The sequence below is a fragment of the Xenopus laevis genome, chromosome 8S (genome assembly GCF_017654675.1).
Source record: "Xenopus laevis strain J_2021 chromosome 8S, Xenopus_laevis_v10.1, whole genome shotgun sequence".
In the NCBI taxonomy this organism is placed as follows: Eukaryota; Metazoa; Chordata; class Amphibia; order Anura; family Pipidae; genus Xenopus; species Xenopus laevis.
The window spans coordinates 73260067-73285746 of record NC_054386.1 but is presented as its reverse complement, the minus strand read 5'-3'; the positions used below and the strand labels follow the sequence as shown (position 1 = coordinate 73285746).

At 38.1% G+C, this 25680-nt stretch overlaps 1 protein-coding gene across 1 annotated transcript; it reads right to left on the bottom strand.

Moving 5' to 3' along the window:
• Positions 1-19319: 19319 nt before the first annotated feature.
• On the bottom strand, positions 19320-24594 carry XB5896658.S (provisional ortholog of syntaxin 3 S homeolog). The gene is made up of 2 exons (XM_018233067.2): positions 24414-24594; positions 19320-21617 (listed from the first exon to the last, which is right to left on the bottom strand). The coding sequence occupies exon 2, from the start codon at positions 21372-21374 to the stop codon at positions 20481-20483; it is 894 nt and encodes a 297-aa protein (XP_018088556.1). The 5' UTR covers positions 21375-21617; positions 24414-24594; the 3' UTR covers positions 19320-20480.
• Between the last annotated feature and the right edge of the window lie 1086 nt (positions 24595-25680).

The window sequence follows — 25680 nt, the reverse complement described above, 5'->3', positions numbered from 1 at the left end:
GAATGCCAGATTTGATGCTGTTATTTTATATTGCTTCTGGCGGAAGTCAATCTAAGAAAAAAGTCTAGTCTTTATGATGATAATATTTTAGAGAGTACTTTACATCATTCACATCAGTCCTGCCATAGTAAAGCTTACAGTTTAATATCCATAACTCATCCATGCACACTATGGGCAATTTAATTAGCAATCAATTAACCAGCACTAATAGTGTTAAAGTTTCTCTTTCTTTCTGCAAAAGAAGATGCTGAAAAGGTGTAAAGTACAGGGCTCACCAACATAACTGAGAGCTATACTATGGGGCAGATTCTCAAGGGTCGAATTGAAAATTTTAACTTTTAAATTCGAATTTCAAGTTTATTTTAGTGTAATTCAACTAGGGAATAGTCCAAATTCCATTCGAGTTTAAAAAAAATTCGAAATTCAAAATTTATCTTGTACTGTCTCTTTAAGAATTCAAATTTGACTATTCACCATCTAAAACCTTCTGAATTGGTGTTTTAGCCTGTAGGGGACCTCCTACAAACAATTTGGAGTTTGGTGGACTTTTGAAAATTAAATTTTTTTCAATTTGAGTTTGCAGGTCGATCCTATTCACTCAAATATAAAAATTTTAATGTTTTTAATAAATTTTGATTTTTTTTCTAATTTCAAGTTTATGGGAGTTGATGGGAGTTTTTAGAGACCCTTGATAAATATGCCCCTTATGGGGGGGGGGAATGTAATTAAAGTCGCAAAGAGCAAAACAATTCATAACAATAAGAATAAAAATCCACATCTCACAATGTAATATTGTTCCGTAAACTGTTATTGGAGTGCGAATTGTAATTGCACATTTCGATTGTAATTCCGCACTGTTAAGAAGTGCTTGAAGGTGTCGGAGGTGTAAGAAGTTTTATTAAATTGACTACCGTATATACACGAGTATAAGCCGAGTTTTTCAGCACCCAGAAGTTACCTAGCTAGGTACATGGGCATCCACAGAGGGGGCAGTGCTGCTTCCCCCTTTCCCGGCCGGATCTTCCCCTAGCTGCCCCGTCCTCCCTCAGTGGCAATGCGCTGCACACTGACGTGCATACACACAGGGGAACCGGAACGCCGGAGCAGCAGGGGAAGATTAAGAATGTTGAATTGCTTGTCCTGGCTCCTCCGTTTCAGACTAGCTAGTTCCGGTCTTCTGCCTCCATGGCCCGGTTGCTCCCCGTCCTCCTCCTCGCGCTGCTTCTTTGAGGCTATGTGTGGCCCATCTCTTTTTCGCTGCCGCCCAACAGCCGTAAGTGTTAGGGAGAAGAAATTCACAAGAACGTGCTTGTAACTGGAGAGTATGAGCTGTCTGAGGCCCACAATCAGGGCCAAGTGTGGCTAAAGGTGAGACAGTAGAGGAAATAGATGGGGCGGGGACTAGTAATGTCAGCGAGCGTGAGTTGTTTGTCCGCAGCATGAGCCTCGATCCTGTATAGGAAGGAGGCTGCTGATGTAAGTAGCCCTGTGAGTGACAGCACGGAAGGTTGCTCGCATATGGCCTGGTGTGGCTACTCGATGAATGGCGTGAGCCTCTGCCGAAGGAGAGACAATGCCCATTATTGCCCTGTGAGTGGTACCTGGGGAAATGGAATATTTCTTTGTGAGGAACATTGCAAGGGGGTGGATACATTTCATTGCTGCGTGTGGGTGCTGTGACGTCGCATTGAACACATTGTTTGTTGTTATACTGTATAAAGGCACAAAGTGTTCTCAGAACTGCACTGTTTTTGGATACCAAAAGAAAGGTGATTTAGTCACTGGTTAAAATAAAAACGTCCGACCTAGTTATTTGTCGCTTCATCTGCACAGTTTTATATAGCAAGTATATATTCTAGGTATGCAATGGAACAGGTTTATCTGTCATTTTTCACCCTAGGCTTATACTTGAGTCAATAAGTTTTCGTAGGTAAAATTAGGTACCTCGGCTTATACTCGGGTTGGCTTATACTCAAGTATATACGGGTATAAAATTTGCAAACGGTCTTCCACTGTCGGAAGTGGTCGCTAAACAGTTTCCGTGTTCGCAAAAGTTATATTAAATTTTCACAAAGCAAAATTAGTTCAAGCAAAGGCATAACAAGTGTCTTGTTCTGGATTTTCTATCGCTAGTCTATTTGTTTTTCTCACACTGAAGTTATATGATTTCCCACAGTGCATTTGTTCTGTAACTCTATCCAATATTTTAATAGCATCCTCCAATCATCCTGCTCACTTGTTATGAAAAGCTTGTGAGTTCCTCTTCCTAAGCTTTTTTTTAACAAATAAAATCTAGATATTAATTTACAGACTTTGTGCATTTTTGCACAGATTATGGCTCAGAACCCTTCATAAATATATTATGCTAAATAACTTGAGGGGATAACAGTCCAATCCTTATTCCAACATATCCTCCATCTGCTTGCTATAGACAAGAAGACATGGATACTTTAAGAATAATCAGTTACATGAAGGATAGCTCAGTGTAAAGGTCTCCATGCACTTTTATATCATGCCTCTAATAACTGAATGGATTTCCGAATAAGCATCAGATCATACAAGTGTTCCTTTCTCCTTTACACATTATTTATAACAGTCAAACACTGTTATAAATGAAATTGTACCTAGAATTATCCAGATTGCCTAGACAATGATGTGTCCTAGTGTGGGATATTTCCGAGTCACTTTCATTAATGACATTTCATAGAATTTTCTGTGTATATTATTCTGTCTGTCTGACATTTTGACAAAATACATTGTTTTTTTAATTTGTCTTAAATTTTTTCCCTCGGAAATACTTTTTTTTTAGCTCTATTATTAAGTTAATGTGAGTTTTCTCCTCGTCACCGAAAAACTACTAGACCAATGCCATACAGCTCATGCATACAACTTAAGGCCTCCATACACGGGCAATAAAAGCTTCCAACAGACCAAGCCTTTACCACGGTAGGTTAAAAAATCCCGTCGGATCACGGCCGCATCTGTTCTGCATCTGTAACTAATGTAGACCCAATTGGTTAGCTTTCCCTAATGGTTCTTTTACCTATGCTTATTGGGGGGTAAGGATCCCATATTGGTGTGTTGAAGAGGGTGCACATTGTCCCTTTTGGATCCACCTGTAACCAGGGGTTGATGCTGCTGGATAGCCTGGAGCAGAAGGCCCAAGCAAAGGAGACTGTGCCCTAAGAGGTCCAACGCCTTAGTGAAATCTGGGAGCAGGGAACTAGTGAATGAGGTTTATTCAGTGACAGTTACAGATCCTGTCATAATACTCTCTAGGGGTATATACCAGAGTCAGTCAGAGTAGCTTTTGGATCCACTGAGTATTAATATGTTGGAGGTACAGTAACTCTCCCATGTGGTATCTTGCCCAAAATAAAGTGACACTCAGTTGAAAAGCTGAAGGGGATCCAGACCATTAAAGGATATCTCTTAAAAAGTGACCCCGAACCTTTGCAAGTTCCATAGGTACTGCTGCCTAATTGCTTGTAACCTTTTACCTAATTACTGATTTCTCAATGTACCTGTATGGATCCACTGTAACATGTAAGTACCTTGCCATTTTTCTTTATCTTTTGTAGTTTGACTACACCATCCCTTCCTCCAACATCATCAGCTGAAGGACAGAGTTAAAATGGAGCCTTACTCTACTGGTAAGCAGCTGAACACAAGTGTTTCTTTCTGGCATTTATAAATGTGTTTTATTTATGTTACAAAAGTCATAGATCCATTTCCAATGAATTGCTGGACTCCGATGAAAACAATGAAGTGTCCCCGGCACGAAATTTGGATGCCTGCGGCAATTCTGACGTTTGTGTTAATTTTGATGCCGGCGTTAAAGTCAATGGACGTCCAAATAATGGTTTTGACCTAAGCTACATTTCCGTCGCGCGTCCAAAATGTTTTGACGCGGCTAATTTTTGTGGCAGTTTGGCGAATTTATTTGCCACCGGCAAAACATGGAAATTCGCAATGAATTTATGCCTGCAGAATTTATTCGCCCATCACTGAAGGTCTTGTCTCCCACAAAGCTACCAGTATACAGTAAGGTGCCAATTCATTAACTTCGAGTGAAGGATTCGAAGTAAAAAAACTTTGAATTTCGAAGTGTTTTTTGGGCTATTTCGACCATCGAATGGGCTACTTCGACCTTCAACTACGACTTCGAATCGAAGGATTCAAACTAAAAATCGTTCGACTATTCGGCCATTCGATAGTCGAAGTACTGTCTCTTTAAGAAAAAACTTCGACCCCCTAGTTCGCCACCTAAAAGCTATTGAACCCAATGTTAGCCTATGGGGAAGGTCCCCATAGGCTTGGCTTGGGGGCACATTTACAAAGCTCAAGTGAAGGATTCGAATTAAAAAAACTTTGAATTTCGAAGTGTTTTTTGGGCTACTTCGACCTTCGACTACGACTTCGACTATGAATCGAACGATTCGAACTAAAAATCGTTCGACTATTCGACCATTCGATAGTCGAAGTACTGTCTCTTTAAGAAAAAACTTCGACCCCCTAGTTCGCCACCTAAAAGCTATTGAACCCAATGTTAGCCTATGGGGAAGGTCCACATAGGCTTGGCTTGGGGGCACATTTACAAAGCTCGAGTGAAGGAATCGAATTAAAAAAACTTTGAATTTCGAAGTGTTTTTTGGGCTACTTCGACCATCGAATGGGCTACTTCGACCTTCGACTACGACTTCGACTATGAATCGAACGATTCGAACTAAAAATCGTTCGACTATTCGACCATTCGATAGTCGAAGTACTGTCTCTTTAAGAAAAACTTCGACCCCCTAGTTCGGCAGCTAAATGCTACCGAACTCAATGTTAGCCTATGGGGAAGGTCCCCATAGGCTTGCCTGAGTTTTTTTTGATCGAAGGATATTCCTTCGATCGTTGGATTAAAATCCTTCGAATCGTTCGATCGTAGGATTTGCGCTAAATCGTTCGACTTCGATATTCGAAGTCGAACGATTTTAGTTCCTAGTCGAATATCGAGGGTTAATTAACCCTGGATATTCGACTCTTGATGAATCGGCCCCTAAGTTTTTTTGGTCGAAGGATAATCCTTCGATCGTTGGATTAAAATCATTCGAATCGTTCGATTCGAAGGATTTAATCGTTCGATCGAAGGATTATTCCTTCGATCACTGGAACAAACTTTTTTGCGCAAAATCCTTCGACTTCGATATTCGAAGTCGAAGGATTTCATTCACCAGTCGATTATTGAGGGTTAATTAACCCTCGATATTCGACCCTTGATGCATTGGCCCCCTAAGTGTTTTACTTTCTAACCTCTCATAGCATGAAGAAAACATTGCGCCTATCAGAAAAGGACAAAAACAACTTTTCATTCTGCTTAATAATGTATTAAGTACCCTTAGCATATTCATTATCCCTATGCTTGACTTCCAAATTATAGTTCATTATTTGCATATTTAACCGTCAGTTGTGGTTAGAGTTCCAAACATTTCATTTATCTCTCCCCGTTAATTTGCCAAAATAGTAACAGAGCATGTTTCAGCATGTACCTTGATATGAGTGGGAAAGAGATTTATTTCATTTTTGGGTAACGCAGGTGACATTTTCCAAAAAGCTAAATTAGCCTATAAAGCAAAATGTGAATGGATGACTCACAGTGGACTGCATTGCTTTGTATCACTTACACATCACAGAATGTACTTTATTTGTGATTCACATCAATGCACAGTGAAATAACTATGTTACACTTAAGGTGGCCATATACGGAGAGATCCACTCGTTTGGCGATGATGCCAAACGAGCGGATCTCTCCCTGGATATCTCCCCGTGGGCAATATCAGGCTGATCCGATCGTGGGCCCTAGGGCCCAACGATCGGATCCTAACGAATAGTAATGGGCGGTCGGATCGCGGGACCGCATCAACGAATAGATGCGGCCGTGATCCAACAGGATTTTTCGTCCCATCCGATCGAGAGCTGGCCGACTTTCGGCCAGATCTCGATCAGGGAAGCCTGTCGGGGGGCCCCATACACGGGCCAATAAACTGCCGACACCTTTAGGACAGATTTATCAAAGGTCAAGGCGAATTTTCAAATGAAAAAAATTCGAATTTCAAGCCATTTTTTGTGTACTTCGACTAGGGAATAGTCCAAATTAGATTTGAATTTGAAAAAAAAAATCAAAAATTTGAATATCGAAATTTATCATGTATTGTCTCTTTAAAAATTCGACTTCGACCATTCGCCATCTAAAACCTGCCAAATTGCTGTTTTAGCCTATGGGGGACCTCCTAGAACCTACTTGGAGTCAATTGGTGGATCTTGAAAAATCTAAGTTTTTTTGGGGGAATTTGAATTCGGCCGAATACGGACCTATTCGATTGAAAACTGACCTATTAGACCAAAAAAATAACTTTGACTTAATTTCAGTTGGTCTTTTTGAATTTGAATTTCGAAAGTTTTTTCAATTCAAAGTTGACCCTTGATATGGACCTTAGAATCACAGGCAATGAGGCATACCTAGCATTTAAAAATGTAGAAAACCAGCTATGCTTCATTTTAAAGACCAATTCACTTCTAAATGTATTTTGTAATGTTTGACCTAGAATAGTTAAAAACTTTACCTGTCCTACAGGAAAATTGAATTTAGCAACAAACATGTTTATATTAATTTTCTTTTTTCAAGAAATTCAAATCATAGGCTTAGGGGGTTATTTATCAAAGTCCGAATTTATCTCAATATTTTCTGCTACAAACTCTGATCAAATCTGCTCTGGTTTTTTACGGTTATTTATTAATACATTTTCCCAAAAATCTGCTTTGCTGGAAAAAATCTGATTTTCATTTTTTCAGGGTATTGCACGAAACCCAGCACACATCAAAAAATCATTGGGACTTCTCCCTTTGGGACTGTCTGAGATGCCGGATTTTCAGATTCAGACTTTTCCATCCTCAGGGTTTAAAAATTCTGAAAAAATTGTGATTTTTTTTAAAATCTGATTTTATAAAAAAAATCATGAGTTTTTCATGATTTTTGCATTCAGAGTTTAGTAAATAACCATCTTAGAGTTCTGCTGGCTGGAAGGCCATCTCCCATGGACTCAATTTTAAGCAAACAAATCATATTTTGAAAATAATTATTTAGTTTTTCTGTAATAATAAAACAGTACCTTGACCCCAGCTAAGATATAATTACTAAGATATAATTAATCCTTATTGGAGCCAAAACAAATCTGTTGGGTTTATTTAATGTTTAAATGATGTTTAAATTTCTATTTGTAGATTTAAGGTATTTAAGGTATGGAGACCGAAATTACAGAAAGACCCCTTATCTGAATAACAGATCCCATACCTATAATGAACTTATGCACCTATCTTATGGTTCAGTATTGCTATAAAAGTAATAATCCAGGAGTTCACCATCTTGGATTCTGTTAGGAGTGTCAGTGACACTGCACATGCTCAGTGGGCAGCTGTTGTGACGCTAAGCTTAGGAACTATTGCACATTATCAAGCAGGAAATGGGAGTTGCTTGAGAGTAAGCTGATGCTACAGGTCTTATTATTAAAATCTAATCCTAATTGTATTGGTTTCTGATTTGCAATGTAATGAGAATCTGAATTAATTGAATTAATTACTAATTAGCATTGTATTGTGATATTTATTTTCGTTATATCCGTATATTGTACATTAGTTCTTAACCACAGCAACTGACAGCAGCACAGAACATAAGCAGGGAATCAGTAGAAGAGATGCTACTGGGGCATCTTTGGAGGCACAGATCTTTACTGCTAAAGAAGTGCAGTTGCCTTGGGCAGGTACTGAACCCCCCAAACAGTACAGTACGTCATGTACAACATTTTTACCTTATTTCTTTTGTAACTGTAAGCTTAAGTGTTCCTTTAACAGCCTCCAATGACATGACAACACCCAAGTCCCTAACCCCCTGCCAGCTTAGGAATGCAGTAGCTTTTGCCATTGGATCCATGGAAGAATAGAGTTTCACAGAACCAATACCGGTACTGCAAGTGTCTTCAGTGGTTATATGGAGTTTGAGGACCTTGCTCTATTTTTTCACACAATAACTATTAATAAGCAAAACCCTTAATGGAGAACTAAAGCCTAACTAAAGTAGTAAAGTAAAGTAGTAAGAAATGTTTTACATTATGTTTTGGGCTTCTACCAGCCCAAGGCAATCACAGCCCTTTATTAGTAAATATCTGTGTCCCCAAAGATGCCCCAGTAGCTTCCCATCTTCTTTTCTGCTGATTCACTGCACATGCTCTGTGCTGCTGTCACTTACTGAGCTTAGGGACCCACTCACAATATACAGTACACATAGAATAGAAATGTCACAGTTTAAGGCTGGTTAGTAATTAATACTGATAATTACTACATGGCAGCACAGAAACCAGTGCAACTAGCATCAGAATTTAATAATCAGTCCTGTAGCATCAGCTTATATTAAGGGCCAACCTCATTTTCTGCTGGAAAATTTATGACGACCCCTAAACTTAGCTTATCAGCAGCTGCTCAGAGCCCACTGAGCATGTGAGTGCCGCAGACACTTTCCAAGATGGTGAACCCCTGTGACAGGTTTGAAATCCTGGAACATTGCTGCTATTGACAAGCTGAAACTTCAGGCTAATGCAATATAAAAGATGGCATTTATAGCCATATTCATTTTTAGGTTTAAGTTCTCCTTTAATGGGCCATAGCTAAGCTAATGCATGCCAGAGATACCATTGACAACAGGCATGCACACTGCAAACAAGCTTGTATATAAAGCAAATGTAGTCATTATTATGTGGAGTAACTTTTTGTAGGCAGCCTATGTTTAGCGCAGATAATAAATAAATTCAGTACATGCATGATTAAATGTATACTTGATTTTAGAAGGCCAGTCCTGAGATATCTTTCTGTAGGACCTGCCTGTTCTGAATGACTAGCTCACTCTTGCTCAAGGCTCAAGGCATTGCACTTTCGTGAATTCTATCCACTATTATTTTCTGGATATCAGGCCTTTTTTTTACTAAAGTGCAAAATTAAAATACAAATTGCAATGTTGTTCACAATGCACGTTCCCCTAAAATTCCAGCACAATTGTGGGTGCCCACAAATTGCACCCAGTTTACCAATGCAAAGTCAACAACTGGCATACACCCTCAATAACTTTGTTATGTTATATTTGCAGTCTTCTGTATGGCAATCCCTCTTCCCAGCCCCTTCTGCAGTTTAAAGAGGCTGCTTGGTTTTTTGTAGGGGAGCCTGGTTCTGTCAAGTTACTCCATTGCTTTAAATGAGCCTTATAATGGCTTTTCTTTGAAGAGATGCCATTGCCAAAAAATATTGTAAGGTTTATATTCCAGTTTCACCCACATAAATTGACAGTAAATTATGTGGAAATCGAATTTTGCAGAACATTGCTCTTTTAGAGCTGATATAATGCTTGTTTCAGGTGAAAATTACAATAACCTCTTCATCCCTAATTATCATAAATGGACTATGTTTTTTTCAGAAGATGAATATGAAAAAGAATGGGCCACAATAACACATCTCCCATTCTTATGTACTGAGGAAAATAGATATAAAAGAAATGTTTTGCATGTACAAAAAACCCTTATGTTTAAATGCGTACTTAGGCGCAGACCCATGAAAGGTAATCTATACTTACTAATAAGAATTTGGAGTTTTAATTGAACAACTGAATTAAATTATCAGTTATTTTGTGAGACAGGAATTTGCAGTGTAGACAGCAGATATGGAAATTCATTACTTGCTTTCAGACAAAACAAGGGCTACAATTCATGGGCCTCAGGTAGGGGTTGATACAAAGTAATTGGAACAGAAACTGGTATATTTGAAAAAAAAAAAACAAAGACATCAGAGTGCCTTGAAGAAATAGTAATGAATAACTGCTGACAGCCAAAGAAACAGTCACTGATGATGTAAGCATTACAGGCATTAAATATAACATATTGAGAACCAAACAGATAAAAAAACTCACTCCTAATAATTACGAATGAGTGCATGCAAGAGAAGTTTAATCTGATGTAGCCCAATTCGAAACAACTCCAGAATGTCCAGTGTTGCCTTGGAGTACTAATGCCACTGCTTATTATGAAATATAATAGTGTTCTTGCAAGCTGGACAGACTTACCTACACCCCTGGGGTGTAATAAGAAACTATCCGATCTTCATTCATGGGGATCCTGTACCCCAACTTCACTAAGTTCTGGTTACCTTAAGGCAGATCTTGGGCTCCAATAATGAAGCTTACCTCCACCTACTGTTAGGATTGACATTAGAAAGAGAGGAAAAAGTTATCCCATTATATTAACTAGCAATAGGAAAACGTCACTAAATCCTTGGGCAAAAATGGGTACCCACCCTCCCACGGGGTTGGGCCCGATTTACATAACAGGGGCCCATAGTCCCTTGTAAACTCTTGCTGCCCCACCCCCTCCCCTTCACACAGGTGTATACACAAATTTTCCTTATTTGGTCTGGAGCATAAGAATATTGAGCCGGAACATAATATTTGTACTTGGATCGAGAAGTGGCTGAAATATAGATTACAAAGAGTGGTGGTAAATTAAACATTTTCTAATTGGACCAGTGTTGTTAGTGGAGTAACAAGTGGGTCTGTGCCTGTCACTTTCTGTTTAACTTATTTATTTTTGCTGATGATACTAAATTGTGCACAATTGTGTATAAATGACATACAGAATGCTGCCAAACTGGGCAGCAATCTGGAAAATGAGGTTCAATGTTGATAAATGCAAGGTTATGCACTTTGGCAAAAATAATATAAATGCAAGTTATACACTAAATGGCAGTGTGTTGGGGGTTTCCTTAATTGAGAAGGATTTCAGGGTTTTTGTAGATAACTAGATAACTAATTCTGGGCAGTGTCATTCTGTGGCTACTAAAGCAAATAAAGTTCTGTTTTGCATAAAAAAGGTCTTTAACTCAAGGGATGAAAACATAATTATGCCTCTTTATAGGTCCCTGGTAAGGCCTCATCTGGAGTATGCAGTGCAGTTTTGGACTCCAGTCTTTAAGAGGGATATAAATGAGCTGGAGAGAGTGCAGAGATGTGAAACTAAATTGGTTAGTGGGATGGAAGACTTAAATTATGAGGGTAGACTGTCAAGGTTGGGGTTGTTTTCTCTGGAAAAAAGGCGCTTGCGAGGGGACATGATTACACTTTACAAGTACATTAGAGGACATTATAGACAAATAGCAGGGGACCTTTTTACCCATAAAGTGTATCACCGTACCAGAGGCCACCCCTTCAGACTAGAAGAAAAGAACTTTCATTTGAAGCAACGTAGGGGGTTCTTCACAGTCAGGACAGTGAGGTTATGGAATATACTGTTGGATGATGTGATGGCTGATTCAGTTAATGTTTATAAGAGGGTCTTGGATGATTTCTTGAACAAGTATAATATCCAAGGCTATTGTGATACTAAAGTTCTATTACAATTAATATAGATATTGGTATTTATAGAACCAGAGCTTGTAGTAGAACTAACCTTATGGGTCCCCTACATTAGTTTTAGTAAACCATTCTGCTTCACCCAGTTTCACTATTTGTAAAACACTAGACCTACATAGCATTTCACAGAGGAAGACTTTGCTATGGGTAAAACTTTTTTGCTTTATTATATATTTACAAACAGCTGTATGGCACACGCATTATACATTCTCTGTCACAGAACTCAATGCTTGTACAGAAAATATGTTCTCTATTCCCTTAGGGGCACTTTAAATCTTTTTCTGTTCTCATTTACGGCCTATCCCTCTTGGCCCAATTTTTCTCGTGAACTGTATAACATTGTAGAATTAGGCTATAATGTTACAGACATTACCATTAAAGACAAAGTCAAATAATGCATGTGCTATTCTTGCTAATTTAAAATTTGAGTATAGGGTTAGGACCATTTGGGTTTGGGACAACCAGTTTGTTGCATCATGCGAGTAATTTTTTTTCCACTTTATTTCACACATTTGGCCAGATTTAAATCAGTGAGAAAAAGTTATCTCACGGGTTATCACATAAAAACTCAGGGACAAGATTCCATTATATTTGTGTATATAAATATTTACATAACTTGAGCGTATATCCTATTTTTGTATGCTCGGTGAAGGCGAAGGTGTTTGTAGAGCATTTCCTGCAGAGGCACATCTGCTGTGCCGGCACAACCGGAGGTATTTCTCAGTACAGTGGTGGAATATACAACACATCTTCACTGTATATTTGCCAATTGTGGGGAGGAATAGCCATAATATCACAGAGTAACACATATTGCTTCTGTTGAATAGATGGTTTCAAGAGTGCAAACAAAGTTTCTTGGATGGGATTCAGGGCTACAAGTCAACTTTGATCCATTCTGTACCTGATATAACTGTATATCCACTGAAAAATAACAAAATCCAGGTCTGTAAAGCTGTATGGCAATATAAGTATCTAATGCCTGTATTTGTATATAATTAATAGCAGTTTTGCTCCCCAAAAATGATTGACACCTTGGAGAGCAGCCAAACTCAACAGGCTATCAATAATAAATGTGTGTGTATATGTATGTATGTATGTATGTATGTATGTATGTATATATGTATATATGTATGTATATATGTATATATATATATATATATATATATATATATATATATATATATATATATATATATATATATGTATATAAAATATGTCTTTGGATAAATGTTCCGTACATGTAATTTGTGCAAGCATACATTTTTTTGTGTGTGGGATAGATTTTTTATGCCTATCATAAACTGACACTCAAGTATTGAAAGAGGGGTTAAAAACTGGTACAAACAAGCCGCATATTTTTCATACACATCATTCCAAATAAAGAAAAAGTAATAGCTGACTCACAGTAATTGCGTGATGTAGGCTATAAAGCATTACATAAAATAAAATGAGCTGCAATCACCTTACTTAATGAAACTGTGGTCCCTCCTTCAATAAACAGGCTAACGTTTGTCATTTTTAATTGTGCATTCTATCATATTTTCCATTCTTTTCATTCTTGGTAACTTATAGATGAGTTATGTAAACAGACAGGCAATGTGTACTTTATAAAGGCGTTACAAGGTTCTGCAATCTCTATTAAAATGTGTTTTTATTCACTTACATCATCTCGTATTTGCCTAGCAGAAATAACTTTCCCATGGTACCACCACCACTCTGAAGGAAATTTCTCATAAGTTACCCTGGCTAAGTTAGAGCAACAAAGGACACTATTTCATGGCCATATCTCTTTTCCACATCTATGGGGACTGGGATAGGTCCCAGACCTTTGTTCTATATTCGATCCTTCAATACTAAATATTTCCCTAAATCCTGGAATTTGTTGGGGTTACATGTGGTCCCTTACAGCATTGGTTAGTACAGATGTTATAAGTACACATTGGAACTAAAACTCTTGGCAAATTAGTGTTTCTGTATGTGCTCTCATAGATTATCTTTGAAGCCCATCTGTCCTGTAATTAGGCCAGCAACTTGTTTAAACTTTCTTTCAGTCCTGTGCCTTTTGACCATAATAGATCGACCACGACTCCCTCTAGTTTCCACAGATACACACTTTTGTACTGAACACATGGCTAAAACAAAACAACAATACATCGAGTGATCTCCTCAGATCAGACAGCGGAGCTGAGTCACCTTGAGGGGCCACTTCTGTCTCATTCATCCACTGGTTATCAATCTAGATAAACACCATCTGTGATTTTGAGCCTGCCCACATTAACTCCAACAGAACTGTTGAGGAAATTCAGGTACCAGAGACCATTTGAGGTGAATGATAAGGTTTATTTGACATAAGCTTTGTGGATTTTGAACTCACCAAGAGTCAAAACCCTGCACAGAGAAATCACAGGGTTTATATAGACTTTTACATGGGAATGTAACACCCATTTGGGTGTTCTTTGGGAGTTTGAGCTCTTCATATCTGCCACCTATAGCTCAGAATTAGTGATGGGCAAATCTGTCTCTGTTCTCCATATCAAAAAAAATTGTGAAACGGATAAAATTTACCAAACACATTAAAGTCAATAGGTGTTTTTTCACATCAATTTTTTTTAACAATACATTCGAGTCTATGAGCATTTTTTTAAGGTGAAACCTTGTAATAAATTTCACCCATTACTACTCAGGATAATTAGTAGTTGGACAGAGAGGAGCCTGGCCCTCTAGAATGGGGTCTCCAATCTTTTAAACCCATGAGCCACATTCAAATGTACAAAGAGTTGGGGAGCAACACATGCATGAAAATTACATTGGAGTGCCAAATAAAGGCTGTGATTGACTATTTGGTAAGTACACATGGTTTTTATGCAACTGAACTTGCCTCCAAGCCAATTTTTTTTTATGCACCGAGAGCAAAATCCAGGGGGCTGGTGAGCAACATGTTGCTTAAGAGCCACTGTATCAGGCTTACCGGAGTCTGGAACCAATTAGCTGATGGAAGGCCGCTCTTACAGTACCCCACGCGGTGTATCCTCAATATGCACAGAGGAGAAACTGGTAGGGGAAGGTATGAGAGCCGAATTAACGATGATGAAAAATGAAGGACGACTCTCTCACTGTAGAGAAGAAGTAGAATGATCAGGCAGGCTGAGTCAGGGATGGTGGAGATCAGCATAGTCGGGGACAGGCAAGGTCAAAACCAGAATGTAGAAGAGTTCCAGGCATCACAGCAGGAAGGGAGTTCAATAAACGTGGTCAGGGAAGTTCCGAAGTCAAACACAATCAGGATTTCCCAAAAGTTTTAAGTATTAGCCAAGACGATGTCTGAGCAAAGTCCTGACCTTGAAGGTAGGTTTAAATAGGCCTCAGCATCCAATGGCGACACGTCACAACGCCTGCATCACGCCGCTTGCGCCAGCGTCAACATCACACCAAATGCGGACGCGCTGCGTCACGCTGTTGCGTCGAATCTGGACGCGCTGCATCACGACGTGGATTCTGCCGTCTGCGCCGAAGAGTAGTGCCAGAACCCTTGGGATCCTGACACACTGGTTGAGCATCACTGCTCTAAACATACTGTACCTATACAAACACTCCTAATGATTTCCTGCTCCCCTGTCTCTGGGATTGGGGGTTAGAATAAACATGCCTGTCATACATCCAATCCTTAACTACCTCATGGATTTTTCATCCGTATGGGTCACATGCACTGCCCAGCCAGAGACAAAATCGCTGCAATCAGTAATTAAGGTGAAGTCAATGAGTGTTATTAGTCCAGTGACAGAATATTACCTTGTACTTTATTTTACTCATGAATGAGGATATAGATTATGAAAACAGAAATCTTTCACCCTGAATAATATCCAGCCCATGGAGTCCGCACAGAAGAATACTTGTCCCAACATACAACAAAAAAACAGGTTTGTACATTCCAAGAATATCAACAAATATTAATGTTACTCTGTGTTGGCCATTGGTTATCTAATATTGCTTGAATTGCATTTGGAGGTTAAGTCCCATATTGGTGTGGGTATATATACCTTGTACTTTATTTTACTCATGAATGAGGATATAGATTATGAAAACAGAAATCTTTCACCCATGGAGTCCGCACAGAAGAATACTTGTCCCAACAAAAAAACAGGTTTGTACATTCCAAGAATATCAACAAATATTAATGTTACTCTGTGTTGGGTTTTTACACTTTGACCCATTGAATTTGAAGACCCACTTGTTTTTAAGTTGCTGAGATGATTATCGATAGAAGGGGTTTGAGTTCTCTGCAGCAGTGCCTTCTTTTTCTGCAGCATGTACCTTGTTATGATCTTTTAAATTGGTGCTTTATGATACACTCTTAGGCACAAAATCAAGCAAGTCAAATGCCTTCCAGTTATAGGTATCTACATATCCTAGTCTCACCCTACAGCAGGGATCCCCAACCTTTTGAACCCGTGAGCAACATTCAGAAGTAAAAGGAGATGAGGAGCAACACAAGCATGAAAAATGTTCTTGGGGTGTCAAATAAGGGCTGTGATTGGCCATTTGGTAGCCCCTATGTGGATTGTCAACCTACATTGAGACTCTGTTTGGCAGTGCACCTGGGTTTTATACAACCAAAACTTTTCTCCAAGCCTGGAATTCAAATAAGCACCTGCTTTGAGGCCACTGGGAGCAACATCCAAGGGGTTGGGGAGCAACATGTTACTCACGAGCTACTGGTTGGGGATCACTGCCCTACAGCAACACTAGTAGATGTACTTGCAACATCCAGAAGGCCATGATTTTGACATCCCTGATGTGCATTGCAATGTGGCCTAAAGCACCTCTACAGTGCATGCAAAATGCTTTCCCAAAAAGCTGCAACATGCTAAATAATTCTCATAGCTATTCTTTCTTTACCGTGTCACTTCTTACATTGTCAGATTTGTGTAATGTTAATAGAAATATATATGTTTATCTAAATTATTCCTTGATAATAAAGGAATGGGTAAGAAATGCATAAAAAATGATGCTTTGGTGTGAGTGTATGTGTGTTGCTGAATAGCTTTGTTTTGTCGCCCTCCATCTTCATTCATCAGGTTAAAAGGCCAACAAAGCCAGAAAAGAATTTGCAAATAAGCAGTAATGTTCACATTACAAAAATACTTTAAGTGAAGTGTATCACTGGCATTCTCACACTGACAGAGGAGTACGTGACTAATCCATTGGTAGATATTGTTTCATATACAGGTATGGGACCTGTTATCCAGAATGCTCGGGACCTGGGGTTTTCCGGATAACGGATCTTTCTGTAATTTGTGTCTTCATGCCTTAAGTCTACTAGAAATTAATTTAAACATTAAATAAACCCAATAGGCTAGTTTTGCTTCCAATAAGGATTAAGTTTATCTTAGTTGGGATCAAGTACAAGCTACTGTTTTATTATTACAGAGAAAAAGGAAATCATTTTTAAAAATTTGGATTATTTGGATAAAATTGGGTCTATGGGAGACCCAATTCCGTAATTCGGAGCTTTCTCTGGTTTCCAGATAAGGGATCCTATACCTGTACATGTTTTCAGCAGGCTACCAAAGGCAGAAATGCACTATTTACTTCCCAATGAGAATGCTATGTCTTATTGTGGCAAGACACTGCTTGAAGTGGTGAGATTGCTTACCAGAAGTACCTGAAATATTTCACAACTTGGGACAATTCCAAAGGCTCCAAATCTTTAGATTTGTAGGTTTACCTTTGCTTTGCAAGAAAACCAACAAACTAAAGAAAAGATACCACGCTTTTTGAAAGAAATTCTTTCTCCTGCAGATACTGACCTTATAACCCATTCATTATATAACAGTAACTGACTCGTAAAACCACCCTGACTACATTCCTAGATTTTTATCAGACTTAGGGGTTAGGTGAATTTAGAAGGAAAAAAATCCAATAGTTTTACATGCCAAATGTTTGTTGAGTTTTCTTTCAGTTATTTTTATTGGATTCCAAATAATTGGGACTCCAATTGAATTTGTTTTGTTAGATTAGGGTTACAACCAATAAAAACAAAACACCAGTACAAAGACGTAAACCTCACTTTTTTAAATTAATGGTTGGTTTTGGAAAAAAAGAGTCCGTAAGTGTGTCTTTTTGTGAGAAAATCCCTAAAATGAAACTAATATTTGGTGATGGAGGTGTTTTGTTTTAATTGTTTGTAACTCTAATCTAAAATAACAAAATTAAATTAGAGTCCCAATTATTTGGAATCCAATAAAAATAACTGATAAAAAACTCAGCAAACATTTGGCATGTAAATCCCAAATATTAAAGTCCCAATTATTCGGAACTCAATAAAAAAAATATGCAGCCTGTGTGCCCATAGCCTAAAGGAGACAGATACATGTAACATACTGAACATATACACCTTGTAGCAGTAAGCAGATAAAGGGTTGCTTTTGATCCTTATTATAATGCACCTTACGCAAAGGTGTATAACAAAAAAAGCAGTGTACACCAGCTACACATACGGAGGAATGAAATAAAAGTCTGTAACGGAAAAACTATTCGTAATGTGAAAAGTTACGCCTTTGCGCGAACAAATTTTGCTTTGCTCTAATTTAATATAGCTTTTGCGAACACGAAAACTGTTTAGTGACCACTTCCAACAGTGGAAAAAGGTTTGTGAATTTTATAGTTTGCGCCAATGCTCAGTCAATGTAATAAAACTTCTTACTCAAAAAGTTTTTATGTTTGCTCCAAAAGATTACATCACCTTCAAGCACTTCTTAAAAGTGCGCAATTAAAATTCGCAATGTAATAACAGTTTAAGGAACAATATTACATTGCAAGATGTGGATTTTTTATTCTTATTGGTGTGAATTGTTTTGCTCTTTGTGACATTTATTACATTGTCTTTAATCAAAGAAAACACAAAATTTGTAAAAGAACATAGTTATGCTATCAGGCCAAGCATATAATTCACTAGGCTTGAGTTTCAAGGTTTCCTTCCTTTATACTAAACAGAATCTAATTTTGTGAAGGTTATAAAATATCTGCTGCTAACATTATATACTTCAGATGAGGAATCGATAAAGATAATTACAGCCAGCATAACAATTAAATTCCACCAATGCATGTGTATGGGGCAGGGTAGTGCTGGGCCTAGCCCATAAATCTTTCCATTGCAAAGTGGATTAAAAAGTTTTTCATTATGTCAATTGTTATTAGAAACTACTAGGAACATTATTTACACATCAGTTTTGTCAAACTCCTGCTGGTTTACACAGAGATTCAAATTCAAAACAACCCCCAAAACCAATTATTTGCATGTTTCTACCCTTTTTCTACCTGCTGTTCTCTTATTCATCAAACTGAGCCGGGGTGTAGATACTGTACACTGTAATGCCAGAGGGATGGCGCATTGTCTAACCCTAGTTTCATCAACTACATTTTACATTTGATAATATTTCATATATTCTTATATTAAGATACTCTTAAATCTCATGAGTTGACCCGACATTGGTTCAGAATGTAGGAATTCTCTAGTCCGGTCATCCTAAAGTAACCACCAATTTCTAGACATAATTTATCACTAGGGATGAGTGAATTTTTTCACTGAGTTTTGCTGTGGAAATGACGCTTATAGACTCCAATGGTAGAAAAAAATGTTGTGCATAAAAAAATGGTCAAAAATAATTATCGCCCAAAGATACATTTTGGTGAATTTTTCATCAGCGCAAATTTTTGGCGAAGCAAAATGGGTCAAATTCGCCCATCCCTATATATTACATATTCATATACTGTACAAAAAAAACTGTTTAGTGAGGGGAGCTGCAACAATAACGTTTTCATAAAACATGTTTTGTTTATTATAAAGGGCATATATAAGTTTTAACTGTACAAATATAAATATATATAACATATACAGTAAAATAAGTTTGCTCTTAATTTAAGCAACTGTCTTTACATATCTTTGGCAGAAAGCCCTTAGGGGTCATTTACAATGTCCCATGCAGTGTGCAAAGCAGGGCCAGGCCAAGCCGACTAGGCGCCCTAGGCAACCCAGCCAGTCAGCCTGCTACCCTCTGCGCGGGCACCTGACCAAGACTGCGCACATGTGCAGTAACAGAGTGGCGGTGAGTGAGGAGGGGCAAGGGGAAGGAGGGGGGAGGTGAGGGAAGGGGAGGAGGGAAGTTAGTAAAGGAGAGGGGAGCGAACTGGACTAGGGATAGGCAGAAGACGCTTAATAAGTACCTGCCAAGCACCCCCTTATCGTTGCGCCCTAGGCAGGTGCCACTTCTGCCTACCCCTAGTTCCAGCCCTGGTGCAAAGACCCCAAAAAAGTCACAGTTGGCCTTTTTTTCACTTTGCCCACTGCAAAGTGCAATTTAGCCTCAGTCTCTTGCACCTCTTAGTGCTCCTGAACTTGTGGTTGTAAATATGTCCTTTTGTTTTGCTTGTTTTCATATATCCACACAATTAAAATGCAATTTACACCTGTGCTTTAACTGAGAATTTCCATAGGAATAAAATATAAACAGAATATTATTTAACATGTGCTGTATATTTCCTACCTACAGTATCCTACAAATAAGTTATGTTATCAAAATATCTTATTTAAGGGATACCTCAGCCTTACACTTTTTAGGCCACTCCTTTCATGTAAAAATAAACAGAGATAAAAGAAATAACAAATCAGTGTAACCTACTAAGAGGGCAGTCATTACACAGCCATGACTGTGGAAGAGGTAGACACCTCTGTTTACAGAGTAATAGTCCCTGTTCTGCTTCAGAGAGAATTACAAGTATTGCTCTACTTCATGACTGTATGTTCAAGAGAAGAAACATCAGTCCCTTTCCCAACTGTAGGTCTGTAGCTCATCACTGTGGAATACAGGCTTTACAACTGAAATAGCTTCATTTAAGTAGAAACTGCTAGGAGTTCACCATCTCACATTTGAGCACAATCTAATTTAAGATAATAAATAGATGAGACCAACAATATTTGGACCGTTTAGGATTAGCTTTACTTTGCAGCTCCGGGCAGACAAGCAAGACAACAAGTGCAACAAGCACAAAGCCCCAGAAGCGCCGATACTGCAGCTGCTACACGAGATTGCTTCTGGTATTTAATCGCTTTCTTGACTTCTTCTTTGGATTGTGCTATGTATTCCTGAGTGTGTATCATGTTGTACTCAATGTTATTGATAATATCCTGTTGCTCCGAGACCAGCATTTGTAACTGCAAAAAAATCAAGTGAAGTTCAGTAATCTGGACTTCAAGGTCCAGAAGCTGCTTATGTTTCTGTTGGGCCATGGTAAGGTATTGCTTAGCTTTGAGGATTTCTAAATCTTTTCCAACAATTTGTGGAGACATTGGACTGCTTATTAGTTGATTGATGTCATCCTCCTGAAGATCCAATCCAGCCAGTTCTGCCTGCCTCATAATCTGCTCTTTCAGCATCCCTACATACTTTGTCTCGTTAATATAATGTTGAGTCATAACTACTTGGTATCGATTTGTTAAGGCTGTGAACTGGCTCTGTCGGATGCGGTACTCTGCCATCCAGTTTTTACTGTCTTCGGCCAAAGCTGCCTTAATTTTGCTGAGCTGGGCCTCAATTCCCTTAGCATCAGAAATCAACGTATTTTTCATTTCACTTAACTCTTTCTTGCCTTCATAAATGTCTATCTCTGTTGTGCTGCAAAGGATAACCTCCTGTTTTTTCTCAATCCGATCAGCGAGATCTGCCAGATGCTTTAGAGAAACAGAAATCCCAGACACCTCCTGAAAAAGCTTGTCCATTTCATGATTCTCCGTTTCTTGGTAGATAGGATTGTTAAAAGTCAAGTTGGCCTCAAACTCAAGTAACTCATCTTCTTTGACTCTAGTCTTAAACTCTTCCAGTCTGTCCTTCATTTTTAGATGCAGATGTCATACAATCATCTGTCATACAAATATAATGCAAATAAAAGGAGCATCGGGCTCTTCTGATGGTATTGGCTGTAACGACATTACGTCAAATAAAGCAGTTAAAGTTTTCCTCCCAGACCTTGCAAATATTGACTGAATTACTTGGCTTGTAGATAAAATGTCTTGACGGTCACATGTCTAACTGCAGTCTGGGTTGCTCTGCATGCTAGAAATGGGTGTTGCATGCTTCTGGAAAAGAAATGAAGAAAGTGATTTTAGCTCAGGCAATTGAGAGCAAGTCCCCTGGCAATTAACATTGTTGTGTTTGAAGGATTAGATAAAGGGTGAATTCATTCATAAGAGGATTGGTCATTTTCAGACTAAATGCAGAAGAAACACACATGCAAAATACTAAAGTCATTACATATATGCAATTCACAAGTAGAAAAAAAAACATATATTCTGAATGAAATTGTCATCAAACTAATGTAACTTGCCAAGTAACTTTCTCATAGAACTAGGAGTTTCTTCTAGCAATTCATCATTTAAAAATCACCAATTTAATTGCTCATGTAGCTGTCCCTTAGGAATAATTTGCAGTTTAGCATGCTACCCTTTAATGCAAGGTTGTCAGAGCCTTACAGCTTGCATCGTATGCCAGAAACAATTAATCTATCAATATTTGTTTGCTAGTTCATTCTACACAGGTTCTTTTTTGTTTGGTAAAATGATGTTTTTGTATACTACAACAATTGCGCATAACAGGTAAAGGTCAACTGTAAAATCAGTAAAGTGGGGGAATAATTATCATTTTGGTACAGCTAGCACACAGAATGCAAGAACATTTCCTATTATGAATTGCCTATTTGATGCCCAGAGCCCCAGGCTTACTGCAGGTTTGGAAAAATGGTTCAGATCTCATCTTGAAAAGTCAAATGTTGATGTAACAATGGATATCAGAGAATTAGGTTTTACAAACATGGCAGGCAGACAGGTTCACTTACCATTGCAAAGATTAAACAAAATGTGTTACAGTATGTTTTATGCATTTCTTTTCTCCCCAATGTCCACCCTTACACCCTGCTATTGGGAAGTTGTTTAAGATAGGATAAACCTTACATGTAGTTTGATGTTTCCTTAGCAATTAAAATAAATATGTCTTGTTTATTTGATTTTTACAGACACCTGAGTGGAGTGTATGTAATAGTATATTACTGGTTGTACAGAACATTCAGAACATTCACTCTCTAAATATTCTATTTTTATTGGTACTATTGTTAATAATCACCGCTGCCTACTGTTTGTCTGATTTGGGGTGATTCTAAGAATCTTTGTATTTGCATTACTGCCACTGTCACTGCCTTCCTCTTGTGTCTCTTAATCCGTTGCATTAAACTAATTCTGTATTTTTTTATATTTATTGCAATTTTTTTGCCAGTGCTTCTGTTATTAATGCACAGTGCTGTGTGTACACATATATACATTAAGCTATACATAAATTCCAACATGAATCAATCGTACATAAAGTAATACTCCACTAAATCAAAACAAGTCAGTTTGAATGAATGTATGAGGAGATAGACCCTAACAATGATCAGTTGGCAATTATATAAAAAACAGTGGGACAGTCAACTTGTTTTAATTTTAGGTGGCTTTAACATTATTTCAATGGTGTGACAGGTCCAATAGAAATTATAAAAAGTGGTGGCAGCTCTGGAATAATACCTTCAAGGCAGACAATTTTAAGAACAGCGAGATATAAGAAAACCTGAGTGAATTTCATCCAAAAGGCAGCGGGCAATGTGTATTTTTTGGGTCAATATTGATTTGGGTCTGCAGAAGCAAATCTAGCCCCACACAATTTTCCTTTGTTAATCACGCACGACTATGAATCACAGCTGTATGATAGTACAAAGCGGGCATAGATGTGAAAGGCAGCTATTGATTCTCTGAAGAAACATTTGTGTAATCTGTGGCTTTATGGATAAGCAGCATGTGCAGCCATACCCTCTCTGGTCCCCAACAGGATACTCTTCTCAAGTTTTGTTAGCCTTAATTACTATTAGACATAAAAGAGCTTTTTATAAGTGTATTACTCTTACTAAGCAAAAAGATGCATCATGCATCCTATTTTTTTCCCATTTCAAATACCTATGTAACTAATTCAGTTGGCACTGCCTCATCACAGTGCAGCAGCAATGATTCTCAATGGGCTTAGATGAGCTCATTTTACCCCAATAATTGTCTGCACTTGCCAACATGAGATTACCATGGCTTTGGGGGCTGCATAAACCTACTACCTCTACCTGGAGCAAAATATTTTGCCAGTGCAGATTTGGCATACAACAATGACCAAGAGTTTGTCCATGGCCCAGTATAATTGTACTATTGTATTGGTTATTAAACAACATCAAGCTATATTGTTCTCTGATACATTAAAAAGTCAGATGTAGATGCTTGTTAAACAATATTACAGAATGGTGAAGCTTTCTAATATATACTGTATATATATATATATATATATATATATATATATATATATATATATATATATATATATATATATATATATATATAGCTCCAGAGGTTGCCAGCTCTCTCGAAAAAGGAATTAATTTGCCTGGGCGCAGAAACAACAAAATATCTCCAACAACTGTAGAAAGATCCGCACTCACAGGTCTTATAAAGAAAAAGAAATAATTTATTAGTTACACAGGACTGACGTTTCGGCCTCCCCAAGGCCTATATATATATGCTTACTAACAATGAAAATGTGGTTTGTGTGTGTGTCTGCACCCATGTGTGTTAGTGGATTAAAACCTATAGGGATAACAATCTGCTCTTAATAAGACATATAGTAAAAGAGCTGTTAAAAGTAAGTATGTGTATTAGAGAAGAGAGATAACATTTAATAACAACAAGGTGGATAGCATTCCTTTACATGCACAAGGAAATGTGAAATAAAGAGAGCCATTAAACTGGGTGGGAGTTAAAACAAATAGGCAAGGTATAATTAAAACTGGAAAACAATTAAGCACATCCTACCTGCAGGCATTAACAGATCTGCTGCAGCAGAGTGGATGATCAAGTGCTTGCTATAGGCTTATTTCATGGTAAATTCTCCCTGGGCAGCTGAAAAGAAGTTTCTGTGCTGGGATTTCTTTCAGTGGCTCCCACAGCTTATCTGAACTAAACTTGGTGACTGTTCAACTCCTCCCATGCACTAAACCTGAGTAACTGGGGCCATGATGTCACAAGAAAATACTTGGCAGAAACATAAAGACAGAGGTGGAGAGAAGCACAGAACTAAGAAAAGGTAATTTAAGAAGTGAGCAGTGCTTTCATTTCCACTAAGCTTTTTTTTATTATAAATAATAAAGGGGATGTAAAGGCAAAAAAAATAAAATCCCATTTTTACTTTCTTTAATGAAAAAGAAATCTCCAATATACTTTAATTAAAAAATGTGTACTGTTTTTATAATAAACCTGACTGTATGCAGTGAAATTCCCCCTTCGTTTAACTTGCTCTGACACCTGCAGATAGAAAACTTCAGACGGTCTCTAACTGCTCTGCAGGGAAACAATCATATTTTCAAAGGAAGGGGGAGCCCCCCCCCACCTTACTTCCCCAACCTCAAGCAGCTTTGTTTGTTTCCCTATAAAGCAGCCGGGCGACTGTGTAGAGATTTGTATCCACAGACCCAGTGCAGTCTGTATCTTCTGATTATTAATCAGTCTTGCTGTATCTGCTTCCATGGCAAATATTATTTGACTTGTGCTGTTTTGATAATTTATGATGATCCCTAAGCGTAACCTCCCAACTGAAGCCCAGATCACACTGAGCATATGCATGGTCTTAGTCTTGAAAAGATGTTTAACAAAGTTACAAGATGACAGTCCCCTGCAGCCAACTTTGAAAACATAAATCATTTGTTTAATTAGGATTCTGGCGCAGTAAGTTAATGTTTATGTTTAGTATAAAAAATACAGCATTTCTAGCCTTATTCTATTTTAGACTTTAGTCTTTAACAAGCTCATAAGCTTTTCTGGGTGAGTAAAAGATGTGTGTTTTCATGTATGTGTAGTGCTGTATTTAAAATGTATTAAGACTGGGTCTGTAGATTATATTTAGCTAGTTAATCTGTCACAGCAGCCGCCAATTCCCAAAGGAAGGTGTGTGTGTGTGTGGGGGGGTAGGATCTGGTGCCAAGGCACAGGACCTAAATACATGCTAATGTCCATCCTATACTCTATCACTGGACAGAGTTGTTTCATCAGGAGTATAGGAACTGCCATAGCAAGCTCTCTTCAA